Source organism: Oncorhynchus masou, chromosome 26, assembly GCF_036934945.1.
Source record: "Oncorhynchus masou masou isolate Uvic2021 chromosome 26, UVic_Omas_1.1, whole genome shotgun sequence".
NCBI classification, from domain to species: Eukaryota; Metazoa; Chordata; class Actinopteri; order Salmoniformes; family Salmonidae; genus Oncorhynchus; species Oncorhynchus masou.
In genome coordinates, this window is record NC_088237.1 from 9,490,444 (window position 1) to 9,512,797 (window position 22,354).

General features: G+C 45.2%; 2 protein-coding genes across 2 annotated transcripts in view; both read left to right on the plus strand.

Moving 5' to 3' along the window:
* Nucleotides 1-393: 393 nt before the first annotated feature.
* On the plus strand, nucleotides 394-3,107 carry LOC135514756 (peroxisomal succinyl-coenzyme A thioesterase-like). Its single transcript, XM_064938322.1, has 6 exons — nucleotides 394-509; nucleotides 621-978; nucleotides 1,169-1,619; nucleotides 1,746-1,839; nucleotides 1,924-2,058; nucleotides 2,165-3,107. Exons 1-3 carry the CDS (start codon nucleotides 457-459, stop codon nucleotides 1,364-1,366), a joined length of 609 nt encoding a protein of 202 aa, XP_064794394.1. The 5' UTR covers nucleotides 394-456; the 3' UTR covers nucleotides 1,367-1,619; nucleotides 1,746-1,839; nucleotides 1,924-2,058; nucleotides 2,165-3,107.
* Nucleotides 3,108-4,339: 1,232 nt separating this feature from the next.
* LOC135514757 (laminin subunit beta-1-like) overlaps nucleotides 4,340-22,354 on the plus strand; it is a 33,968-nt gene continuing 15,953 nt past the window's right edge. Inside the window, exons 1-22 of the mRNA XM_064938323.1 lie at nucleotides 4,340-4,506; nucleotides 5,241-5,413; nucleotides 9,568-9,706; nucleotides 14,442-14,515; nucleotides 14,851-15,039; nucleotides 15,186-15,249; nucleotides 15,793-15,995; nucleotides 16,184-16,304; nucleotides 16,559-16,747; nucleotides 17,053-17,229; nucleotides 17,313-17,425; nucleotides 17,502-17,581; nucleotides 17,805-17,940; nucleotides 18,040-18,198; nucleotides 18,342-18,478; nucleotides 18,637-18,757; nucleotides 18,981-19,167; nucleotides 19,433-19,576; nucleotides 19,742-19,973; nucleotides 20,147-20,310; nucleotides 20,792-21,016; nucleotides 21,089-21,306. Of these exons, the coding sequence (XP_064794395.1) occupies nucleotides 4,476-4,506; nucleotides 5,241-5,413; nucleotides 9,568-9,706; nucleotides 14,442-14,515; nucleotides 14,851-15,039; nucleotides 15,186-15,249; nucleotides 15,793-15,995; nucleotides 16,184-16,304; nucleotides 16,559-16,747; nucleotides 17,053-17,229; nucleotides 17,313-17,425; nucleotides 17,502-17,581; nucleotides 17,805-17,940; nucleotides 18,040-18,198; nucleotides 18,342-18,478; nucleotides 18,637-18,757; nucleotides 18,981-19,167; nucleotides 19,433-19,576; nucleotides 19,742-19,973; nucleotides 20,147-20,310; nucleotides 20,792-21,016; nucleotides 21,089-21,306 (3,276 nt within the window). The 5' untranslated portion in view covers nucleotides 4,340-4,475. The remainder of the gene's footprint in view (nucleotides 4,507-5,240; nucleotides 5,414-9,567; nucleotides 9,707-14,441; nucleotides 14,516-14,850; nucleotides 15,040-15,185; nucleotides 15,250-15,792; nucleotides 15,996-16,183; nucleotides 16,305-16,558; nucleotides 16,748-17,052; nucleotides 17,230-17,312; nucleotides 17,426-17,501; nucleotides 17,582-17,804; nucleotides 17,941-18,039; nucleotides 18,199-18,341; nucleotides 18,479-18,636; nucleotides 18,758-18,980; nucleotides 19,168-19,432; nucleotides 19,577-19,741; nucleotides 19,974-20,146; nucleotides 20,311-20,791; nucleotides 21,017-21,088; nucleotides 21,307-22,354) is intronic.

Below are 22,354 nucleotides of genomic sequence, written 5' to 3' on the forward strand. Positions count from 1 at the left end.
AGCAAGGAACTTAAACCTTGGCTTTTTCACATGGCACATATTGCACTTTTTCTTCTCCAACACTGTTTCTGCATTATTTAAACCAATTGAACATGTTTATTATTATTTATTTGAGACTAAATGTATTTTTTTTATGTATTATATTATGTTCAAATAAGTCTTCATTCAGTATTGTTGTAATTGTCATTATTGCAAATATATAAAATCGGCATATTGCTCGGTATCTGCTTTTTTTTGGTCCTCCAATAATCGGTATCAGCATTGAAAAATCATAATCAGTCAACCTCTACAACTGACATCTCTGAAAAAAATGAGCTCAGAGTAGAAAAAAATAGTTTTGAATGGTCATCCAACTCCGAAGTCCAAGTCAGGAACTCCAGCCTCTTTCTCTTTTCTGTTGTTTATGTAGTTGCTAAGGATGCCAGTCTTGGAGGAACATATGAAGGAGCAGAGCCCATGGGTCTACTGTGGAGCATGCAGCCTGTTCCAGGCAGTCGGACAGGCCTCAGGTAACACACCAATGCAACTCAATATTTGCGGTCAATTTTACATAGGATAAACACATCATTTAGGGTGACCAGGCTCGGCTGGACAAGTCAGATAAACTCTCTGTCTCTCAGGTTGAGAAAGATGGATGTCCTCACTCCTAATGTGGTACACATCTCTGTGTACAGTGGGCACATGACTGAGGGCTTCAGCAAGCAGTCTCCCCTAGCGACCGTTGTCACAGAACGATGGTACATGGCACCGGGTGTGTGCAGAATCGACATCAGGGAACATGGAGTCCGAGGGACCCTCTTCTTACCCCCAGGTCCTGGACCCTTCCCTGGGGTGTTGGATATGTGGGGAGGGGGTGGGGGGCTGGTGGAGTACCGCTCCTGCCTCCTGGCGTCACACGGTTTTGTTTCCATGGCGCTAGAGTACCTTCCCTATGACATGAACAGAACCTCAGACATCGAATCAAACACCTACTTTGAGGTGATTCTCATACTCTGTGTGTGCCTACATGCTTGTGCTTGTCTTAATGTTCAGAAATGGCACTGAGGGGGAAGAGTCCTACTGTGACCATTTACCCAGACTCGCCGTTATATTACATCACATCCGCTACATTGGATCCTGCATTGTATCTTTATCACTTGAACTAGAGCCCCATCTCCCTGTTATGTAGAAAGCGTTCAGGATTGTGCAGGAGCACCCCCTGGTGATAAAGGACAGAGTTGCTCTGTTTGGTCTCTCCTTTGGGGTGTCAGTCGCCCTCAACTTGGCAGCCGACTCCAAAGACATCAGCGTGAGCCTCTCCCTCCCACTCTCCTCTCTTTCCTCCAGATTGGAGCTGTATGTACTTTTTCCACATTTTGTTATGTGACAGCCTTATTCTAAAATTGTTCAAATAAAATACTTAACAACAAAATATATATATACTCAACAAAATATGGAAAAAGTCAAGGGGTCTGAATACTTTCCTAAAGGCACTGTATATAGTGTGATTTCAGATTCAGAAATCTTTATTGTTCCAACACTGATCATGTGTGTGTATGAGTTTGTTTAGTGTGTATCAGTGGGACTCACGTCTACCCAGTCAACAAGTCCTTCCCTGACGTGATTATGAAGATGAGGCAGTGAGTGACAACCACCATTTGTGAATGAAAAATAAACACATTTGTTTGAAATGAAGCTGTAAAGTACCGTGATTATGAAGCTTGTGACATACAGCTCAGACTAAAATAAAACAATTTTATTGCCAGGGATAGGTATAAGAACCGATTTGATGAAGATGGCCGTGTGGTCTGGAGAGACATCATTCTGCCTATCCCAACCAACCTTGGAGAGAAAGTGGATGTAAGTCAACACACAAACATGATTACACGCTTCCTATGAAATCAATAATTGTGATTGACGCTGAATGTGATCTCTGACCTGCAGATGACCCAGATGATGCGGGTAACGAGGACCTACTGACCATTCTACAATACCCTGATGCTGGACACCTCATTGAGCCGCCCTACACACCCCACTTCAGAGCCACCAGGTTCATAGTGCAGCAAACACGACAGAAAGGTACTGTACACACAACTCACACCTATAGTATACACACCTGAACTAAGATATATGTATAACCAATTCTTTACTCACAAATTAACTAATGATTGTGTGTGTGTTGCAGTGATCATGTTATGGGGAGGGTACACCAAGCCGCATGCCGATGCTCAGGAAGACTGTTGGGAGAAGATACTTAGCTTCCTACGGCAACACCTCTACCCCAGCCCTGACTCTGTCCCTAAGGCAAAGCTGTGATGTCACAACCAAAGAGCATCAAGGACCTAGTATGATTGACTAAGCTATAACTTTATATAATATTTTATGTTAATGTATTTTTTTATTTTTCACCTTTATTTAACCAGGTAGGCTAGTTGAGAACAAGTTCTCATTTACAACTGCGACCTGGCCAAGATAAAGCATAGCAGTGTGAACAAGACAGCAACACAGAGTTACACATGGAGTAAACAATAAACAAGTCGATAACACAGAATAAATAAATACAACATTTTTAAAAAGTCTATATACATTGTGTGCAAAAGGCATGAGGAGGTAGGCGAATAATTACAATTTAGCAGATTAACACTGGAGTGATAAATGATCAGATGGTCATGTGCAGGTAGAGATACTGGTGTGCAAAAGAGCAGAAAAGTAAATAAATAAAAACAGTATGGGGATGAGGTAGGTAAATTGGGTGGGCTATTTACGAATGGACTATGTACAGCTGCAGCGATCGGTTAGCTGCTCAAATAGCAGATATTTAAAGTTGGTGAGGGAGATAAGTCTCCAACTTCAACGATTTTTGCAATTCGTTCCATTTAATTTGTGACGACTGAATGCTTGAATGAGAAAGTCATCAGACCAGTGGACACAGCTGTACAACACAAATTGAGGGCTGATGAGGAGTGTCCACAGTAGTGGGTCAGAGTCTCATTCACTGAACTGCATAAGTTTCAACCTGCCAATAGTGTTAACAACTGTGCCTGAAACCTAACTGCCATAGTACACATGATTGATTCTATTTTTTGAATCACGAGGAAATGTATTGTCTATGATGATTATAATAAATCGGAGGAGAATGAACAATATGTTGTTATTGAGAGCATGAGAGAGCTATTTGGCATGTCTCTTGCAGTTCTTCAATATTCCACACGAGGGTGATGTATGCACATAGCACGTATAGTTGTGGTCAATTGCTGAGTCTTGGGGCTGTAATTCCAAATGTCTCAAGAGTAGGAGTGTTGATCTTGTATAAGGATCCTCCTGTCCATTTAATCTTATTATGATCTGAAAGCCAGAACTGATCCTAGATCAGCACTCCTGCTCTAAGATGTTTCATACATAGGTTGCAGTCTAAACCAGGGTTTCCAAAACTCGTGCCCTGGGTGCATGTTTTGGTTTTAGAACTACAACTACACAGCTGATTCAAATAACCAACTCACCAAGCTTAGATTATTTGAATCAGCTATGTAGTGCTAGGTTAAAAACCAAAATGTGCACCCAGGTGGGACCTCGGACTGAGTTTGGGAAATTCTGGTCTAAATTTTAAAATAAACCCCATTGAACTTGATGAATAGGGTGTCTTATAAAACTAATAAACACGTCTTGATTTTACCATTCAAAATTCAGACACAATCCAGGCAAATGACTTCAGCACTGAGGAGGGAATCATCTTTAACTTTCAGTGTTCGGGGAGATGCTGTGTCTATTTTCCTGAGGGGTAACTATGGGCACCTGTCTCATTGCCATTTGCCATAACTGTGTCCAACTCAACGACAAGCATGTCCAGGGTTTAGCCCAATAGGGGATTGAATCTGATAGAATAGGATTTTTCAGCTATCACCCATCTGTGCCCAACTGCTAAATCACCCCCCCACTACAAAACACAGAAAATGACCCGTGTGTGTCCCTCTGCCCGACAGAGACGGATGTGGAGTTCTGCGTTTGACATGGTAAAGTACCCAACTCTCCTTCTGAGGTCAGTCAGAAGAACCGTGAAGTTGATCGTGTGAAACATGGCAGGTAATGTATGTGAAGCAGTGCATTCCAGAGCTACACCTATGTCTGTCTGACCTACAGACCGACTGATATGCTCTTATGTCCTCAGTAGCCTAAACAAGCATACTGACCACAACTTTTGATTTGACAACACACCTTGAGCAGTCTGTTGTCTTATCTCGAGATTAAAAGTAAAGTCATTTACTTGTATTATTTAATCAAAGACAGTCCTGGCTGAATGTGGTGCGCTTATCTTCGTTAGCACGCTGCGCTGCATACCCAGGCTGGAGGGTTGGGACTCGGGAACGCGTGGGGTGTGTAGTTGGGGGCTCGCCAGGACCTCCTAGAACAGAGTTACACAGACACACTCACGCACACAACTGCTTCAGGACTTGCCAAAAACCACCCGACGGATAAATATCAATGTTTAACACTCGAAAATGTTGATATTACTCATCGCATCACTTTGGAGTAAGTATTGTTTTTACATGGAAGTGTTTCGTCTTTTCCTACTGCGCAGGTAGCTAGCTAAAGTATTCTCAATGCATTTGAGGCGTAGCCAAAAGCCAAGTATTGTCTTAAGAGGAAAAGTAAAATGTGAAGAGATCCAATAGAGGATTTTATTTTCTGTTGCCGTTAAAGTTTAATTGCCATGTTACTTTTCTCTGTCACTTATTCAGGACCATGGGTACCCTTTAATGAGGAACTGTAAGCCATTATTTAAACATCCTAAATGTGTTCAACAGTTTATACATGTCAAATGTCTCAGTCCACTATGCTTGTTTAAATAGGTTTTGGGCACATTATTTTCAACTAGCTATCGTTTACAGAGGCTGTTTAGTACAGTCAATAAACTGTTTCCCACAGTCGCTGTTTTTCCTGAACATAACAGCCTGTTTTCATAAACAGTCCCGCCACAGGGATCGATTGGAAAGATAGTCCATGTGACTTCAATTACATTAACTGGAAGCCTATCTTGTGACCGTTATGTTTTTATACCCAGTGATGCATTAGACTAAAGGGATCCTGTGGTAGCAATGAAGAGACGCCTCTTAAGTCGAAAATAAAAATATTTGTACAGATTTTTAACTGAGGAATAGTTTAGGTATATAGCATAATAGTTGCATGGAGAGTTATACTCCAGACATGTTTTGCTCGCCCGTGCAGCATCATCAGCTACACTCAATGCTGTTTCTGTCCGGCAGCCCTCTGGTGGCGGTCCTTTGCGCAGCTGCCGGAGTTTGGGGATGTGTGCACTGAGGGGAGCTGCTACCCCGCCACCGGGGACCTTCTGATCGGCCGTGCGCACCAGCTCACAGCCTCTTCCACCTGCGGCATTGAGAAGCCTGAACGCTTTTGCATTGTTGGTCACCTGGAGGTGAGACACCTCACCCCTGGGTCACAGATAGGTGTACTACACCTACAGGGTGGGCATAAGCAGTTGCTTAGCCTCCCCAGGCGCCATAAGCGGTTGCTTATTTATGATCTCAGTCTGGTTCTCAACTGTTGAGTTTGAATAGTAGAATACACAAGTTGCAATTTTGAAATTTGGTTGTGACTCAGCAGTTTTAACTGACAGTCACTCAATTAGCCCCTTTCAGAAAAACATTTTTTAGATTGTTAAATTAGTCTAGCCAGCTAATTTAACTTGAGTTTAATTTGAGTTTATTTTTTTTTTTACAGGGACAGTGCACATGAATCAACATTTCAGTAAAAGTGCCATTTTTTTGCCAGCGGGCTAATTTTCAACAGCAGTCCCTGGGCAGGTTATTAAAAACAATTACAATATAGACAATCATTGAGCAGTGAGCGCATGCAGAGCAACATAGGACAAGCAAGACATAGCATACAGACAGAGCAACACACAACTTGTAGTAGGGGAGAGCTGGGATGAAAGTAACACACCCATTTTCTCAGATAAAACAGAAGCTAGAATGAAGTAGTGAAGTCACCATGTTCCTAATGAGGAGGACGAGCTCCCAGCAAAAACAACTGGCAAGTCCAACGATGTTTCCCTTTTATCAAAAAAACAGTTTTTTTTTAGCGCAATGTAAGTAAAAACACAGACTTGGAAGATTATTGTGGGGGTTGTATGGTTGTTTAAGGTTCCACATGTAATTTTCTTAACCCATCTAGTGACTAAATCCCAGCAGACTGTAGGTTTCAAGTATCATGCTAGATAGCCTTGGGTGTTAGCCTGGGTGCAGTTATAGCAGAGATGGGTGTGACGAAAGTAACACAATGTTAGCTGATGACCTGGAATAAAATAAAACGTTTAAGCACAGGCCGTTGTCTCCTAGTTCATATTGCTTTTATAATGTTTGCAAAATATCAACACGTGACTGAAGGTTTGAAAATGATATATGACATCATTAGCATTAGCCTCAATCAATTGAATTGTAGGATCAGCTTCTCAGGTAAGCTTTTTCAACAGGTTAGTGGATAAAAATATATCTTTATGATTCTGGGGGTCAATTACCTTGTGTCAAGCCATGGAAATGTGATTAGCATGATGAGTTTGCAGTTTGTGAAGAGAATAAAAACATTTTATTCTATCAAGACATGAGTGCGCATGACAAGGACAGCTGGAGCACACCTGATTGGTAGGGCTACGCATGAATAGTCATTGAAAATGGTGAAAAACATCTCCTACTACATCCCCATTAAAGTGAGATGAGAAAGTTATGGTTGAGAAAGTTATGGTTAACGTACAATGCATTCAGAAAGTATTCAGACCCCTTGACCGTTTCCACATTTTGTTACGTTACAGCCTTATTCTAAAATGGATTAAAAAAATATGTTTTCCCTCATCAGTCTACACACAATACCCCATTATGACAATGCGAAAACAGGTTTTTAGAAATTTTGCAAATTAAAAAACCCCAAACGAAACAAACTTTTATGAGACTTGAAATTGAGCTCAGGTGCATCCTGTTTCCATTGATCATCCTTGAGATGTTTCTACAATTTCATTGCAGTCCACCCGTGGTAAATTCAATTGATTGGACATGATTTGGAAAGGCATACACCTGTCTATATAAGGTCCCACAGTTGACAATGAACAAAAACCAAGCCATAAGGTTGAAGGAATTTCATTTTGAGGAGGCACAGATCTGGGTAAGTTTACCAAAACATTTCTACAGCATTGAAGGTCCCCAAGAACAGAGAGGCCTCATCATTCTTAAATGGAAGCAGTTTGGAACCACCAAGACTCTTCCTTCGAGCTGGCCACCCGGCCAAACTGAGCAATCGGGGGAGAAGGGAGGTGACCAAGGAGGTGACCAAGAACCCGATGGTCACTCTGACAGAGCTCCAGAGTTCCTCTGTAGAGATGGGAGAACCTTCCAGAAGGACAACCATCTCTCTGCAGCACTCCACCAATCAGGCCTTTATGGTAGAGTGACCAGAAGGCAGTCACTCCAGATTGGAGTTTGTCAAAAGGAATCTAAAGGACTCTTAGACCATGTGAAACGAGATTCTCTGGTCTGATGAAACCAATATTGAACTCTTTGGCCTGAATGCCAAATGTCATGTCTGGAAGAAACCTGGCACCATCCTTATGTTGAAGCATGGTGGTGGCAGCATCATGCTGTAGGGATGTTTTTCAGCGGCAGTGACTGGGAGACTAGTCAGGATCTAGGGAAAGATGAATGGAGCAAAGAACAGAGAGATCCTTGATGAGAACCTGCTCCAGAGTGCTCAGGACCTCGGACTTGGGCGAAGGTTCACCTTCCAACAGAACAACGACCCTAAACACAAAGCCAAGACAATGCAGGAGTGGCTTCGGGACAAGTCTCTTAATGTCCGTTAGTGGCCCAGTCAGAGCCCTGACTTGAACCTGATCGAACATCCCTTGAGAGACCTGAAAATAGCTGCGCAGCGACACTCGCCATCCAACCTGACAGAGCTTAAGAGGATTTGCAGAGAAGAATGGGAGAAACTCCCAAAATACAGGTGTGTCAAGCTTGTAGCGTCATACCCAACAAGACTCAAGTAAATGGTCTGAATACTTATGTAAATGTGATATTTCTGTTTTTATTTGTAATACATTTGCAAACATTTCTAAAAACCTGTTTTTAAGTTTGACATTATGGGATATTGTGTGTAGATTGATGACAGAATTTTTTTTTTTTTAATCCATTTTAGAATAAGGCTGTAACGTAACAATGTGGAAATGGTCAAAGGGTCTGAATACTTTTAGAATGCTATTTTGTGATCCATTTTAGGCAAAATAATGTTGTTGCATTGCGATGTTGACGCATGGTTCATTTTCATACATTTCGAACCTATAGCATTAATTATTCAAATTGACACAAACATGAAATTATGGCTGATGGTACATTTGTTGTAAGTAACGAGCATTACAAACCAGTAGCATGGAGATGAGACCGATATTGTGCACTTCTCGCCCGCTGTTACTTCTGTTCCAAGGCTGTGTTACTCCTGCCCCGCTGGCAGGTACAAAAGTAACATTGTAGCTCTGTTCTCGGTCTATTTCATTTCAGGTCATTTAACCTAGAAATCATGGCAAAGGGTAGCTACTTTGAAGAATCTCAAATATAAAATATATTTTGATTTGTTTAATCCTTTTTTTTTAGTTTCTGCATGATTCCATTACATAGTTTGTCTTCACTCTTATTGTACAATGTAGAAAATAGTAAAAATAAAGAAATCCTTGAATGTGTAGGTGTGTCCAAACTTCTGACTGGTACTGTACATGATAAACACTTAATTGTGTTGCAAAAAATAATGTAATGGTGTAGTACAGTGTGATGTTTTGGCAATTTGAGTGTACGAGAGAGACTCTATGGAATTGTGCTGCGTAGGAGTCTTGGTATTTCCCTCCACAATAAGCATTGTGTGCCACACAGTCACCGCCCTGTGTGCTTATAACGGGGAGAGAGCGTGACCAGGAGTATTCTGTTATTTCAGAATGTGAAGGGGGTGGTTATGGGCTGTGGAACGATTAACGAAACATTGGAACATTCTAGGATGAGTCATCGTAACGAGGCGGAGAACGGGGGATGAGGAGAAGTGCCCCCCCTGAGGGTCTAGTGCCAAATAATCTGGGAGCAGTCTTTGCCTACAGGGGAGTGGGAGCTGGACCAGCAGTTGGTCACATTTCAACACAGTAAAAACTTGAGTATGCAGATAGATTAGACAACAACCGCTTGATTAAAATTAGAATGTTGTGAAAGTCACACCGAGAGGTTGTGAAATCTTCACTCACACACATGTTGGGAAGATACAGTGCAGAGAGTAGGATATGTGTGTGTGTGGAAGACAGAATTCAGAATCCGTGTGTGTAGGCCAAACCATCTGGAGAGCAGACAAACCTGCTGCTGAGAGGGGTAGTGAACCTAGTTTATTCTACTCTCTATCTACACTACAGGATATACACACACGCACAGACAATGGTGATGACAGACTGAGTGGTAACATATGTACTCTTGGTCTATAATCAGAGGTGAATGATCATGTTCTTCACAGTACTGAGACATTTTCTCTCTCTCTTCCCTATCTCCTCTGTAGGAGGAGAAGAAGTGTTTTGTGTGTGACTCCAGGGAGATGTATGATGAGAGGCTGAACCACACGACCAGCCACAGCATCGAAAACTTGGTCACCACCTTTGCCCCCAACCGCCTCAAGACCTGGTGGCAGTCTGAGAATGGTGAGAATGTGTGTGTGGGTGGGTGTCTGTGTGTGTGTGCGCATGTTTTTGGTTTTACTAGTAAATTAAGGAACATTCAGACAAGTGGGGACATTTCACCGGTCCCCACAAGGGTTAGGTTTAGGGTTACAGTTAGGGTATGGACATCACATATTGAACATGGAACGAGGGCGGAACGAGGGAGAGCTCGGTTTGTTGCTTTGGAAGTCTCTGAAAAAGTGTTCTATTGAAAAAGTTTGGTTACTAGCTACCTCTTTGAATTTGGATCCCGTGACGAGGTTAGCCTCAGTTTCTGGGACCACTATATCTTTCCAGAGATCCTGCCAACCTAAAGTTTGAAGAGCTGCTTGGCATAGCAAGATTTCCTTGACAGCTTGAACACAGTCCGCAATGTGGTTAGCCCTTGTGGCTGGGACTGCGGATTGTGGCCGTCTAAATCTCTGGTGGTTGTTTCTGTTTAAATCTGCCCTGAGATCGGCCTTGTCTGGAACTGCGTGGAGTACCAGCGTTGTCCAACATTGCTACCCTGGCATCCAAAGCCAAAGTTGGAAGGTATGGAGAGGACAGTGTTTCTCTATCACAAGTGATTGATCTTTTAAATGAACAAAAATGATTTTTACAAGCAGTTGTTAGAACAACAGGAAAATAGCTTTTAAGAGCTTAGTCCAGATACTAATGGAGAGGTCCAGAAATATAAGAACAGTTTGCAGTTCTCCAAGGGAGAGGTGTATGTCCTGAAAGACACATGCAGCAAGATGACGACAAACAAAGTCCTCTCGAGATGACATTGGCATGAATCCTTATTAACAATGACTGGGAAAACGGACTATTCAGGGGGACAATCCAGGAGGAATACCGTTGTTGTGGACGGCATACCAGAGTCTTCACATGATAACTGGGCCGAGTCTGAAAAGTATGAAAAATGATCACTGAAAAGCAGCAGATGGATCATGCGGAGATTGAGGTGGAGCGAAGCCCACAGGTCTGGAAAGCATGTAACCCGGCCCAGGTGACAGACCCAGACCGATAGTGGTCGAGTTCCTGAGGTTTAAGGACAAGATGGCTGTTCTGGAGAGAGCCAAGAACATTGAGGAATCTTCTTCAAAGAGGACTTCTCTGAAGCTGTGCACCAGAGTCAGAAAAAGAACTTATCCCAGTTATGAAAGCTGCCAGAGAGCATGGGAACATTGCTTACATCTCCTACAACAGGCTCATTGTCCAACGTCCCTCCCAAAAGACTGGGAGGAACGAGAGAGCCAAGTCTCAGAGCCAGTAGCTTCAGCCCAACATCACACACACACACACGCATGCAAATATATATAGTTTTACTCCGATAAGCTACCAAGGAGATGCCTTAGAATAGCCCATATTTATATACGCTGAGTTTACAAAACATTAGTAACACCATCCTAATATTGAGTTGCACAACGTTTTGCCCTCAAAACAGCTTTAATTCACGACGCTACACTGTGTTGAAAGCGTTCCACAGGGATGCTGGCCCGTGTTGACTCCAATGCTTCCCACAGTTGTGTCAAGTTGGCTGGATGTCCTTTGGGTGGGGGGACCATTCTTAACACACACGGGAAACTGTTGAGTGTGAAAAACCCAGCAGCATTTCAGTTCTTGACACATTCAAACCGATGCGCTCGCACCTACTACCATACCCCATTCAAAGGCACTTAAATATTTTGTCTTGCCAATTCACCCTCTGAATGGCATACATACACAATCCATGTCTCAATTGTCTCAAGGCTTTAAAATCATTCTTTAATCTGTTGTCTCCCCTTCATCGACACTGATTTGAAGTGGATTTAAAAATTGACATCAATAAGGGATCATAGCCTTCACCTGGATTCACTCAGTCAGTCTGTCTTGTAAGGAGCAGGCATTCCTAATGTTTTGTACACTCAGTAACTTGCTATCATCTCTGAAACCCACTTAGCAAATTCCTTAGATGAGTTAGTCAGTGTCAGATTGGTGATTTTTAATAATAAACGGGTCTTAAATACATCTAAAACTATCAGAGATCAAGATAAAACCCAGATGCAGACTGTCAAAGTAACACTGTTTATTGTATTTTAGCAACAGGGGCAGGCAAAGACAGGTCAAGACAGGCAGGGGTCAAACATCCAGGGTAAGGAAAAGGACAGCAAGCGGACTCGGGGTCAGGGACAGGCAGGGTGCAGTAATCCAGAGGTGGAGCAAAGGTACAGGACAGCAGGCAGGCTCAGGGTCAGGCAGAGAGGTCAGATGGGCAGGTACAGGGTTAGAACAGGCAAAGGTAAAAACCGGGAGGACTAGCAAAGAGAGGATGGGATGCGATAGGCGCTGACAGGAAAAATGCTGGAAAACTTGAACGAACAAGACGAACTGGCAACAAACAGACAGAGAACACAGGGGATAATTAGGAAGATGGGCGACACCAGGAGGGGGTGGAGACAAGCACAAGGACAGGTGAAACAGATCAGGGCGTGACGACAACTAAAAGCATTGTATTTGGTTCAAAACATTCTCTAAGACCTACACCTTAACTGGAGTTGTACATAAAGGGTGTGACTATTGAGCAAGTTGAGAAAGCTAACCTCCTAGGTATAACATCGGATGGTCATTTATCATGGTCAAGTCAAATTGACAAAGATGGGGTGAAGATGGGGAGAGGTATGTCTGTTATTAAAAGATGTTCTGTGTTTTTTGACATAAATCAATTGTAGTAGTTGTTCAGGCTCTGGTCTTGTCCCATCTTGATTACTGTCCGGTAATATGGTCAAGTGCAGCAAAGAAAGACCTAACAAAGCTGTGGCTGGCTCAAAACAATGCAGCAGCCTTGCCCTTAACTGCGCGTACAGAACTAGCGTCAACAACATGCATTGCAGTCTTTCCTGGTTCAGTGTTGATGAGAGATTCTCTGCTTCTCTCCTAGTTTTTACAAGAAATATTACTGTGACACAAATTCCAGATTGTCTCCATAATCAAATAACATTCGGCTCAGACACCCATACATTCTTTAATTTTTTATTTAACCTTTTATTTAACCGGGTAGGTTAGTTGAGAACAAGTTCTCATTTACAACTGCGACACAAACAACAGAGTTACACATGGAATAAACAAACATACGGTCAATAATACAATTGAAAAATTCTATATACAGTGTGTGCAAATGAAGTAGGGTAAAGGAGGTAAGACAATAAATAGGCCATAGTGGCGAAATAATTACAATGTAGCAATTAAACACTGGAGTGATAGATGTGCAGAAGATGAGTGCGCAAGTAGAGATACTGGGGTGCAAAGGAGCAAAATAAAGATACAAATAACAGTATGGGGATGAGGTAGTTGGATGGGCTATTTACAGATGGGCTATGTACAGGTGCATACCCCACAAGACAATGCCACCAGGGGGCTCTTCACAGGTCCCAAGTCCAAAACAAATTGACGGCAACACACAGTTTTATTCTGAGCCATGATCGCATGGAACTCCCTTCCGTCTCCAATTACTAAAGCAAACAGCAAAATGATCTTTAAAAAATGGATTAAACAACAACTCATGGAACTGAGGGGACAAACATACACACACTAACACACACATCCCTTTTTTTAGTTGTATTGTTTCTATGATTTATGTGTTGTATTGTTTGAATATCGTTTTATTTAAAATTGTGTTAGTGACCTTGTGTATCAGTGTTTTGTTATTTGTAATGTTTTTTTTTTTTTTGTAGAACCCAGGAAGAGTAGCTGCTGTTTCTGTAAAAGCTAATGGGAATCCAAATAAACAAATATGTTTAGGGAAAATAGGATTTTGAATGGGAATCAATTGCTTGGTCCCCACAATGATAGTAAAACAAATGCGTGTGTGTGTCAAGTTGAAGTCCAGCTGTGAGAGAATGGTCAGTGTGTGCTAAATGTGTTCTCATGGGAACAGGGGGCGGTACGGTGAATAGAGCAGATCACAGAGCAACACAGCTCAGCCAATCAGAGCAGGCTTCAGGGCAGAGGATATACAGGTATGCTCAAGTGAACAGGTTTTAGAAACAGCTGTATATCAACACTGCTGACACGACATGGCCGCATTGTTCCCTGTAATACACACATGCACACACACTCTCTCGCACACACACTTGCAACTGGGCAACATAATGAGAGACTGAGGTATTCTTGTCTGAGAGCATGGGAACTGGACTGGCTTTCCCTCCCGCACACACACACACACACACAGTCGTAACACTAGCACACACTCACATATCCCATGCATGCACGAACACCACACACACACAGACACACACACACACACACACACACACACACACACACACACACACACACAGTGGGTTTGTTTATTCATTGCTGAGTCTTCTGACAGATGTGGAGGATAAAGTGTCCATTGTTGAGTCATGGAAGGAGCTGCAGCCGGATGCCCAGATGGTCTGGGAATACCAGGAAGGACGAAACACGGAAAAGCAGGGGTTGGGATTTCCTTATCCCGCTGCATTAGTCCCTATGCGATCCCACTACGCACATGTTACCACGGCAACAGATCAATTCGTCACGTGTGTGGTAGAAAGACCAATCGACATGGTCAAATGTCCTGTGTGTGTGTGTGTGTGTGTGTGTTAGCAGAGATTTTGGCAGACTCACTAATGTGTTTTTATGGGTCTGTAACTCCTGACATAAAGCAGGATATGTCTGTCATGGGATGTCTTTCTCAGTGTGTGTGTTGCGTGTTTGTTTCCCTGTGCTGCAGGTGTGGAGAATGTGACCATTCAACTGAACCTGGAAGCTGAGTTCCACTTCACACATCTCATCATGACCTTTAAGGTGGCCACACACAAACACACACGCACACACTCACTGTGTTCGAGGTATGTGGAGAATGTCCCTAGTCTCTTGAGATGGATGGTAGAGAGGGCTGCTGTAAAACACTATACTCTGTACTGCTGTATTGAGCCTACTCAGCTTCCTTTAGAACCTCCACGTGTGTCTGATCTGGTCTGGACACTTTCATTCTTGTTCTCATTCACTCTTTTTCTTTCTGTGTTCTAATATTAGGACACAGAGTTTTCCCTGTTCGGGTCACGTGGTCAAGAATCTATTCCTTTTATATTTGTTGTATTTCTGTGTTTACGAATTGGAATGATCTCTTTGATTGGTAGACGTTCCGTCCGGCTACCATGGTGATTGAGCGTTCCATGGATTTTGGGAAGAAGTGGCAGGTGTACCGTTACTATAGCTACGACTGTGAGTCCGCCTTCCCTGGGATATCCGTGGGACCCATGGTCAAAGTGGACGACATCATCTGTGACTCCCGCTACTCTGACATAGAGCCATCCGCAGAGGGAGAGGTGTGCATCTGTCTGGCCTTTGAGCTTTTGCAAGAGAGGGGGTAGAAGATGTGGCTCCATAATGCTTCAGTTAGTCTCTCATTGAATTACAACCTAGGAAACATACATTTTTACAATCTCTGTCCCTCTCTACCCCTCTCTATCAGGTGATATTCAGGGTGCTGGACCCAGCGTTTGAGATTGAAGACCCTTACAGTCCCAGGATACAGAGTAAGTAACTACAGTGCAACACCGGGCCAGAGGTGGCATATCTCAATTGCTACATACGATCCAGTTAGTACTGCAACAAATCATTTTCTAAGTGTAAAAACCAAAGTCTGAGTAGTGACGATAGTCAAGACAACACAGCAGGGCAGGAGTTAGAGGTCAGGTTATCCTGGCACCTCTTATGGAATTTCACATGTAGAAGCTACACACACACACACACACACACACACACACACACACACACACACACACACACACACACACACACACTTTAGCGCCTCATTCATACCCAAACTCACACACACACACTTACACAGAGGGCCCCTCATGTTAAGTATGTGGTGACTGTGTGTGTAGGGAGCCTTCAAAAGAAGGATCCCACATCTTTAGGGTCAGAGGTCGTAGAGATGAGCTTGGAGAAGATCCAGAACCTAATATATAAAGACACAGTAACCTATAGAAACATTCCTATAACTACTGTTTTCGATGGGCCGTTACATTAGGACTGGTAATAAGTCTGCCTTTATTCTGATTGTGTGTGTGTAGACATGCTGAAGATCACTAACCTGCGTGTCCAGTTTAGTAAGCTCCACACACTGGGTGACAACCTGCTGGACTCCAGAGACGAGGTCACAGAGAAATACTATTATGCCCTCTTCGACATGGTCGTCCGCGGCAACTGCTTCTGCTACGGACATGCCTCCAAGTGTGCCCCTGTCGATGGGATACATGTAGGCACAGAGGGCATGGTTAGTGAAACAGGCGCACACACACACACACACACACAACACGACGATACAACACACACACGTTCTCCTGATAGGTTGCGTGACCATTAAGAGGGAGATGACTCAAGTTACTTTTCTCTAGTCTTCGGTGCCTGCGCCTCTAACACGAGTGTTTCTCTCTCTCTGTGTGTGTGCGTGTGTGTATCCAGGTCCATGGTCACTGCATGTGTAACCACAACACAGAGGGTCTGAACTGTGAGCACTGTAAGGACTTCTACAATGACCTGCCCTGGAGGCCTGCAGAGGGACACAACACCAATGCCTGCAAGAGTGAGACACTTACACTGATCACACTGTGCCAGATATATACAGTCTGGATCATTCCGTTCCAGATATATCAAACGATTCAACAGGAATCTCCCTCATTCCATCCTGTTGATAGTGTCTTTTGAAGTGCAAAATATGTTTAAACAAAATATTCTCTCTTTCTCTCTCTCTCTCTCTCTCTCTCTGGTCCCTCTCCCCGTCCATCTCTATCTCTCTCACTCTCTCTCTCCCTCTCTGTCTCTCTCTCCTTATCCCAGTGTGCGAGTGTAACCACCACTCCAGGTCATGTCACTTTGACATGGCTGTGTATCTGTCTACGGGGAATGTGAGTGGAGGAGTGTGTGATGAGTGTCAACACAAGACCACGGGGCGTCAGTGTGAGCAGTGCAGACCCTTCTACTACCAGCACCCCGAAAGACACCTGAGAGACCCCAACATCTGTGAACGTACGTCACCGTCTGTCTGTGACCTATGACAAGGGCCAGGAGTTTGCTGGCCTCACCTTTGACCACTGACCTGTCAAGTTTCAACTCTCAACTCTCCCTTTGATCTCTGTCTGAACTTAAAAGTCTGAATGTATTGTCAGTCTCTGTCCTCTTTTCTCGCTCTCCTTCGTCTCCAATACCCTCCCCAAACTCTTTCGGCCTCCTTCAACTCCCTCATCACTCTCCCTCCCACCCTCCCTGTCCCCTCGCATTCCTTCCTGTCTTTTTCCTCTCACTCACCTCCCTCCCTCTCCCTCTGTCTGTAGCGTGTAGCTGTGACCCGGCGGGCTCCCTGCAGGGTGGTGTGTGTGACGACAGGACAGACGTGTCTGCTGGTCTGATAGCAGGACAGTGTCGCTGTAAGACCAGTGTGGAGGGAGAGCGCTGCGACCACTGTAGACAGGGACACTACGGCCTGGGACAGGGCCAAAACGGCTGCCTGCGTGAGTCTAACACACACACACACACACACACACACACCTATCTTTTTGTCTCTCATTGTTTATGTGACGTGTGTCTTTGGCAGAGTGTACCTGTAACCCTCTGGGCACGCTACCTGGAGGAAGCCCATGTGACATGGACACAGGAAACTGCTTCTGCAAACGCCTTGTCACCGGCAGGAACTGTGACCAGTGTCTGGTGAGGGACTTACCGACCCCATCACTGTTTGTGTGTGTGTGTGTGTGTTTATATCTCTATTAATTTGTTCCTGCAGCCTCGTCACTGGGGGCTGAGCAATGACATGGACGGCTGTAGACCATGTGACTGCGACCAGGGCGGAGCCGTCAACAATGAGTACGTTTTAACCAATCGCATCATGTCTCTACTCGTATGATCCATTCCCAGCACAATTACTCTTCCTAATTCCACCTCGCCCGAAGTGCATTGTTGCAGAAATGTATCTGTAGATATTGGATATTTACTAACAATCAGTTTCTCATTCTGTTGCTCTCCCTATTTATCTCTCTCTCTGTTGCCCCCTCTCTCTTCCTCCCCCTCTCTCTCCCTCCATCTCTAGTTGTTCTCCGATATCAGGCCAGTGTCAGTGTCGAGAACACATGTATGGGAGGCGTTGTGACCAGCTGGAGTCAGGATACTACTTCATAGCCCTGGACCACTACACCTACGAGGCCGAGGACGCCAAGCACGGCCCTGTGAGTGTCTGTGTGTGTGTGTGTGTGTTGACCTCTCTTTTTCGATCTCTCTGTCTCAGTCTTTTTTAAATCGGTCGTATCTCTCTCTCTCTCTCTCAGGGTGTGACGGTGGTTCCCAGGCCCTATCCTCTGAACCGTAGTCCTACCTGGACAGGGGCAGGGTTTGTCAACGTACCTGAGGGAGCCCACCTGGAGTTCCACATCAACAACCTACCTGACTCCATGGACTACGACATGCTGATCCGCTATGAACCACAAGTACACATGTGCACACACACACACACACACACACACACGTATACGAACATGCAAACACACAGAGAACACGCGAACACACACATGCTTACACGCAGTTTTCTCTACCGTCTGCAATGTGTGATATTGCGTGTGTGTTGCTGTAGTTGCCTGAGCAGTGGGAGCAGGTGGAGATCAGAGTGATACGTCCGTACTCAATGAGAGTGGGGCAGCCAGTCAGTCCTTGTGAAAACACGCTACCAGGAGGAGATCAGCAGTCGGTGTCTCTTCCTCCAGGATCCAGGTAGGCACACAAGTGGCACCCATCTCCTCCCTAGTCCCTACAATACACCCTTACTTCCACCTTCATACACATCTTTACACACACACACACACCACCTCTATTGTCGTTCCAACCGTACACCTTACTCTCCTCTGTGTGTGTGTGTGTGTGTGTTTCAGACATGTGGTGCTCCTGAGGCCTGTGTGTCTGGACAAGGGACGGAACTACACCCTGCGTCTCAGTCTGCCTCTCTACTCCTCTCTCAGTGACGTCCAAAGCCCCTACACACTCATCGACTCCGTAAGTAGCAGTCGCAAACCACGCTCCATACAGTCTGGTAAACTGTAGTTTCCGCTAACACAGACACACAAACACGAGTCAGTGTGGAAAACATCCCTGTGGTAGTCAGGTTACAGTCGATGTAGTGTGGAACAACAGACTTGTCGTATCTCTACGACAAGCCCTCTGTCTTTATCCATCTCTTACTTACCCTTCCCTTCTCCCCCCCCCCTTCTCCCTCTAGTTAGTGTTGATTCCGCGGGTACGTGAGCTGGAGTTGTTTGAGGGTTCTCAGGGCGAGGAGGCGTGGGATACGTTCCAGAGGTACCGCTGTCTGGAGAGCAGCCAGAGCGTCATCAAGAGCCCCATGACGGACATCTGTAACGACTACATCTTCAGTGTGTCTGCCCTGCTACACCAGGGGGCTATGGGTAGGAAACGGGGCTTTGTGTGTGTGTGTGTGTAGGGTTCGATGGAAGGGGGGGGGTTAAGTCTGTATGTTTGTGTGTGAGAGTGCATGTTTTCAGTGAGTCTGTTTATCATTAGTGAACAATAATTTTCTTCCTGAAGCTTTCCTAATATTCATACAGCAACAACAACTCGCATTGCTGCGTTCCGCTCACTCACTCGCTCACTCACTCACTCATACTCTTTCATACTCTCTCATAATCTCTCTTACTCTCTCTTACTCTCTAGCGTGCCAGTGTGACTCCCAGGGCTCGCTCAGTGCAGTGTGCGACCCCAGAGGCGGGCAGTGCCGGTGTCGGCCCAACATGGCGGGCAGGAACTGTGACCGCTGTGCCCCCGCCACCTTCCAGTTCAGCCCCTCAGGATGCCGACGTGAGTGACTGACAAGCATGGGGTCAGAGGTTAATGGTCAGGGGGAGACTGGGGTTGAGATTCCAACTTGTGTGGTATTTTATATCCCTTTCCCCCCTCTTCTTCCTCTTTCCTCCACCCCTCCTTCCCCTCTCCCTGTTATTCCCTCCCTCCCTCTCTCCCCAGCCTGTGAGTGTAACCCTGTGGGTTCTGTGAACGCTTTCTGCCACGAGGCCACAGGTCAGTGTGAATGTGTGCCAGGGGCATCAGGGCGTCAGTGTGCCCACTGCCTGCCAGGCTACTGGGGCTTCCCTCAATGCCGGCCCTGCCAGTGCAACGGCAACAGCGACTACTGCCACCCTCAGACTGGGGAGTGCCAGGGCTGCCGCGCCTCCACCACCGGGCACATGTGTGAAAGGTACTGTGTGAAATTATACCATATAAAAATAATAGCTAGCTAATATACCGCACACCAAACCACAGTGTAGGGCACACCTGCATATTTCACTGTCGTGCTTTCAGTACCAACCGTGTTTGTGTGTATGTGAGTGTTTTCCGTGCCTCTCATCATGTCTTACCCCGTACCTACAGGTGTCTGGATGGTTACCATGGCGACCCAGTGTTGGGTTTGGGAGGTCACTGCCGCCCCTGCATGTGTCCAGATGGGCCGGGGAGCGGACGCCAGTATGCAGACGGCTGCTACCAGACCGCCAACAACTACCAGCTCGTCTGTGTCTGCAGCCCTGGATACAGAGGTTAGATAGATAGACACACACACACCACATCATACACACACCACATCACACATGCCACGTCACACACACCATGTCACACATTGTTCTCCAGGTCCTAGTTCACATTTTCTCTGAAATTACAGAGCTAGCTGAATTCCCTCTGGTCTTGGTCATAATGGGCAGGTAGTAACTACAAGGACAGTGAGTGTGTGACAAACCCCACAGATACTTCTCTCACTGGAACAGGAAGCTAGTCTACTGCCTGTAACTGTTTACGACTGTTTACGACTGTTTACGACTGTTTACGACTGTTTACAATTGTGCCATGACTGCGCTATACTAAATACTGCAGCCAATGGACAGTTCTGCTTCCTTACAGATCTAGTGTGTGTGTGTGTGTGTGTGTGTGTGTGTGTGTGTGTGTGTGTGTGTGTGTGTGTGTGTGTGTGTGTGTGTGTGAAATGAAAACAGTTGGGAATTGACCTTTCCTTCCCTTCCATAGGAGCCAGGTGTGACGAGTGTGCCCCAGGACACTATGGTAACCCCCAGGTGCCCAGCGGGCGCTGTCTGCCCTGCCAGTGTAGCGACAACATTGACCAGCTGGACCCGGGGTCCTGCGACGCTCGCACAGGCGTCTGCCTCAAATGCCTGCACCATACCGAGGGCTATGGCTGCCAGCGCTGCAAGCTGGGTTACTACGGCAACGCCGCCACCCAGAGTTGCAGGAGTGAGTACAATTAGACAGTGTATGTATGTATGTAGTGTTTGTGTGTGTGTAACTGTCTTTCTCTCTCTGTAGGGTGTATGTGTTATTCCGTGGGCACGACGCCGGAGGCGTGTCCATCCCCGGGGGAGTGTCACTGTGACCTGCAGACTGGCCAGTGTCCCTGCCGGCCTAACGTGATTGGCCAGAACTGTGACCGCTGTGCCCCTGATACGTTCAACATAGGAAGCGGACAGGGCTGCCAGACCTGTGACTGTGACCCAACCCACTCCTTTGGGACGTCGTGCGACGAGGTGAGGGCCACACCTGACCACTCCTTTACCCCATCCTTCCAAAACAACACCCACACCCCGTGCAACTTGGCCAGTGTTACCTAGTGTTGATTTTCAGTGTAACATTTCTAGTGTTGATTCAGGTGTTAAATGAACTCTGTAAGGGTTCAATTAACACTCAGTGGTGTAAAAGAACCCCAGCGTTGGCGTTAATATCCAGAGTTGAACTAAAACTACGGCCGTCATTATCATATTGCCCAGTATGCTCTATTGCAGGTAGATTCTTTTGGAATTGGTTGTTTCAATATGTACAGTACATTCGGAAACTGTTCAGTCCTTTTGACTATTTCAACATTTTGTTACGTTACGGCCTTATTCTAAAATGGATGACATTTTTTCCCCCCTCATCAATCTGCATCAACCATACCCCATAATGACAAAACATAAACAGGTTTTTAGAAAAAAAAGTGGAAATATCACATTTTAAATAGTACTTTGTTGAAGTACCTTTGGCAGTGATTACAGCCTCAAGTCTTCTTGGGTTAAACTCTACAAGCTTGGCGCACCTGTATTTGGAGATTTTTTTCCCATTCTTCTCTGCAGATACTCTCAAGCTCTGTCAGGTTGGATGGGGAGCACTGCTGCACTGCTATTTTCAGATCTCTTCAGAGATGTTCGATCGGGTCCAAGTCCGGGCTCTGGTTCGGCCACTCAAGGACATTCAGAGACTTGTCCCGAAGCCACTCCTGCATTGTCTTGGCTGTGTGTTTAGGGTCGTTGTTCTGTTGGAAGATGAACCTTTGCCCAAGTCTGAGGTCCTGAGCGCTCTGTAGCAGGTTCTAATCAAGGATCTCTCTGTACCTTGCTCCGTTCATCTTTTCCTCGATCCTGACTAGTCTCCCAGTCACTGCCGCTGAAAAACATCCCCACAGCATGATGCTGCCACCACCATGCTTCAACATAGGGATGGTGCCAGGTTTCCTCCAAGTGTCCTCCAGAACTCTTTGGCATTCAGGCCAAAGAGTTCAATCTTGGTTATATCAGACTAGAGAATCTTGTTTCTCATGGT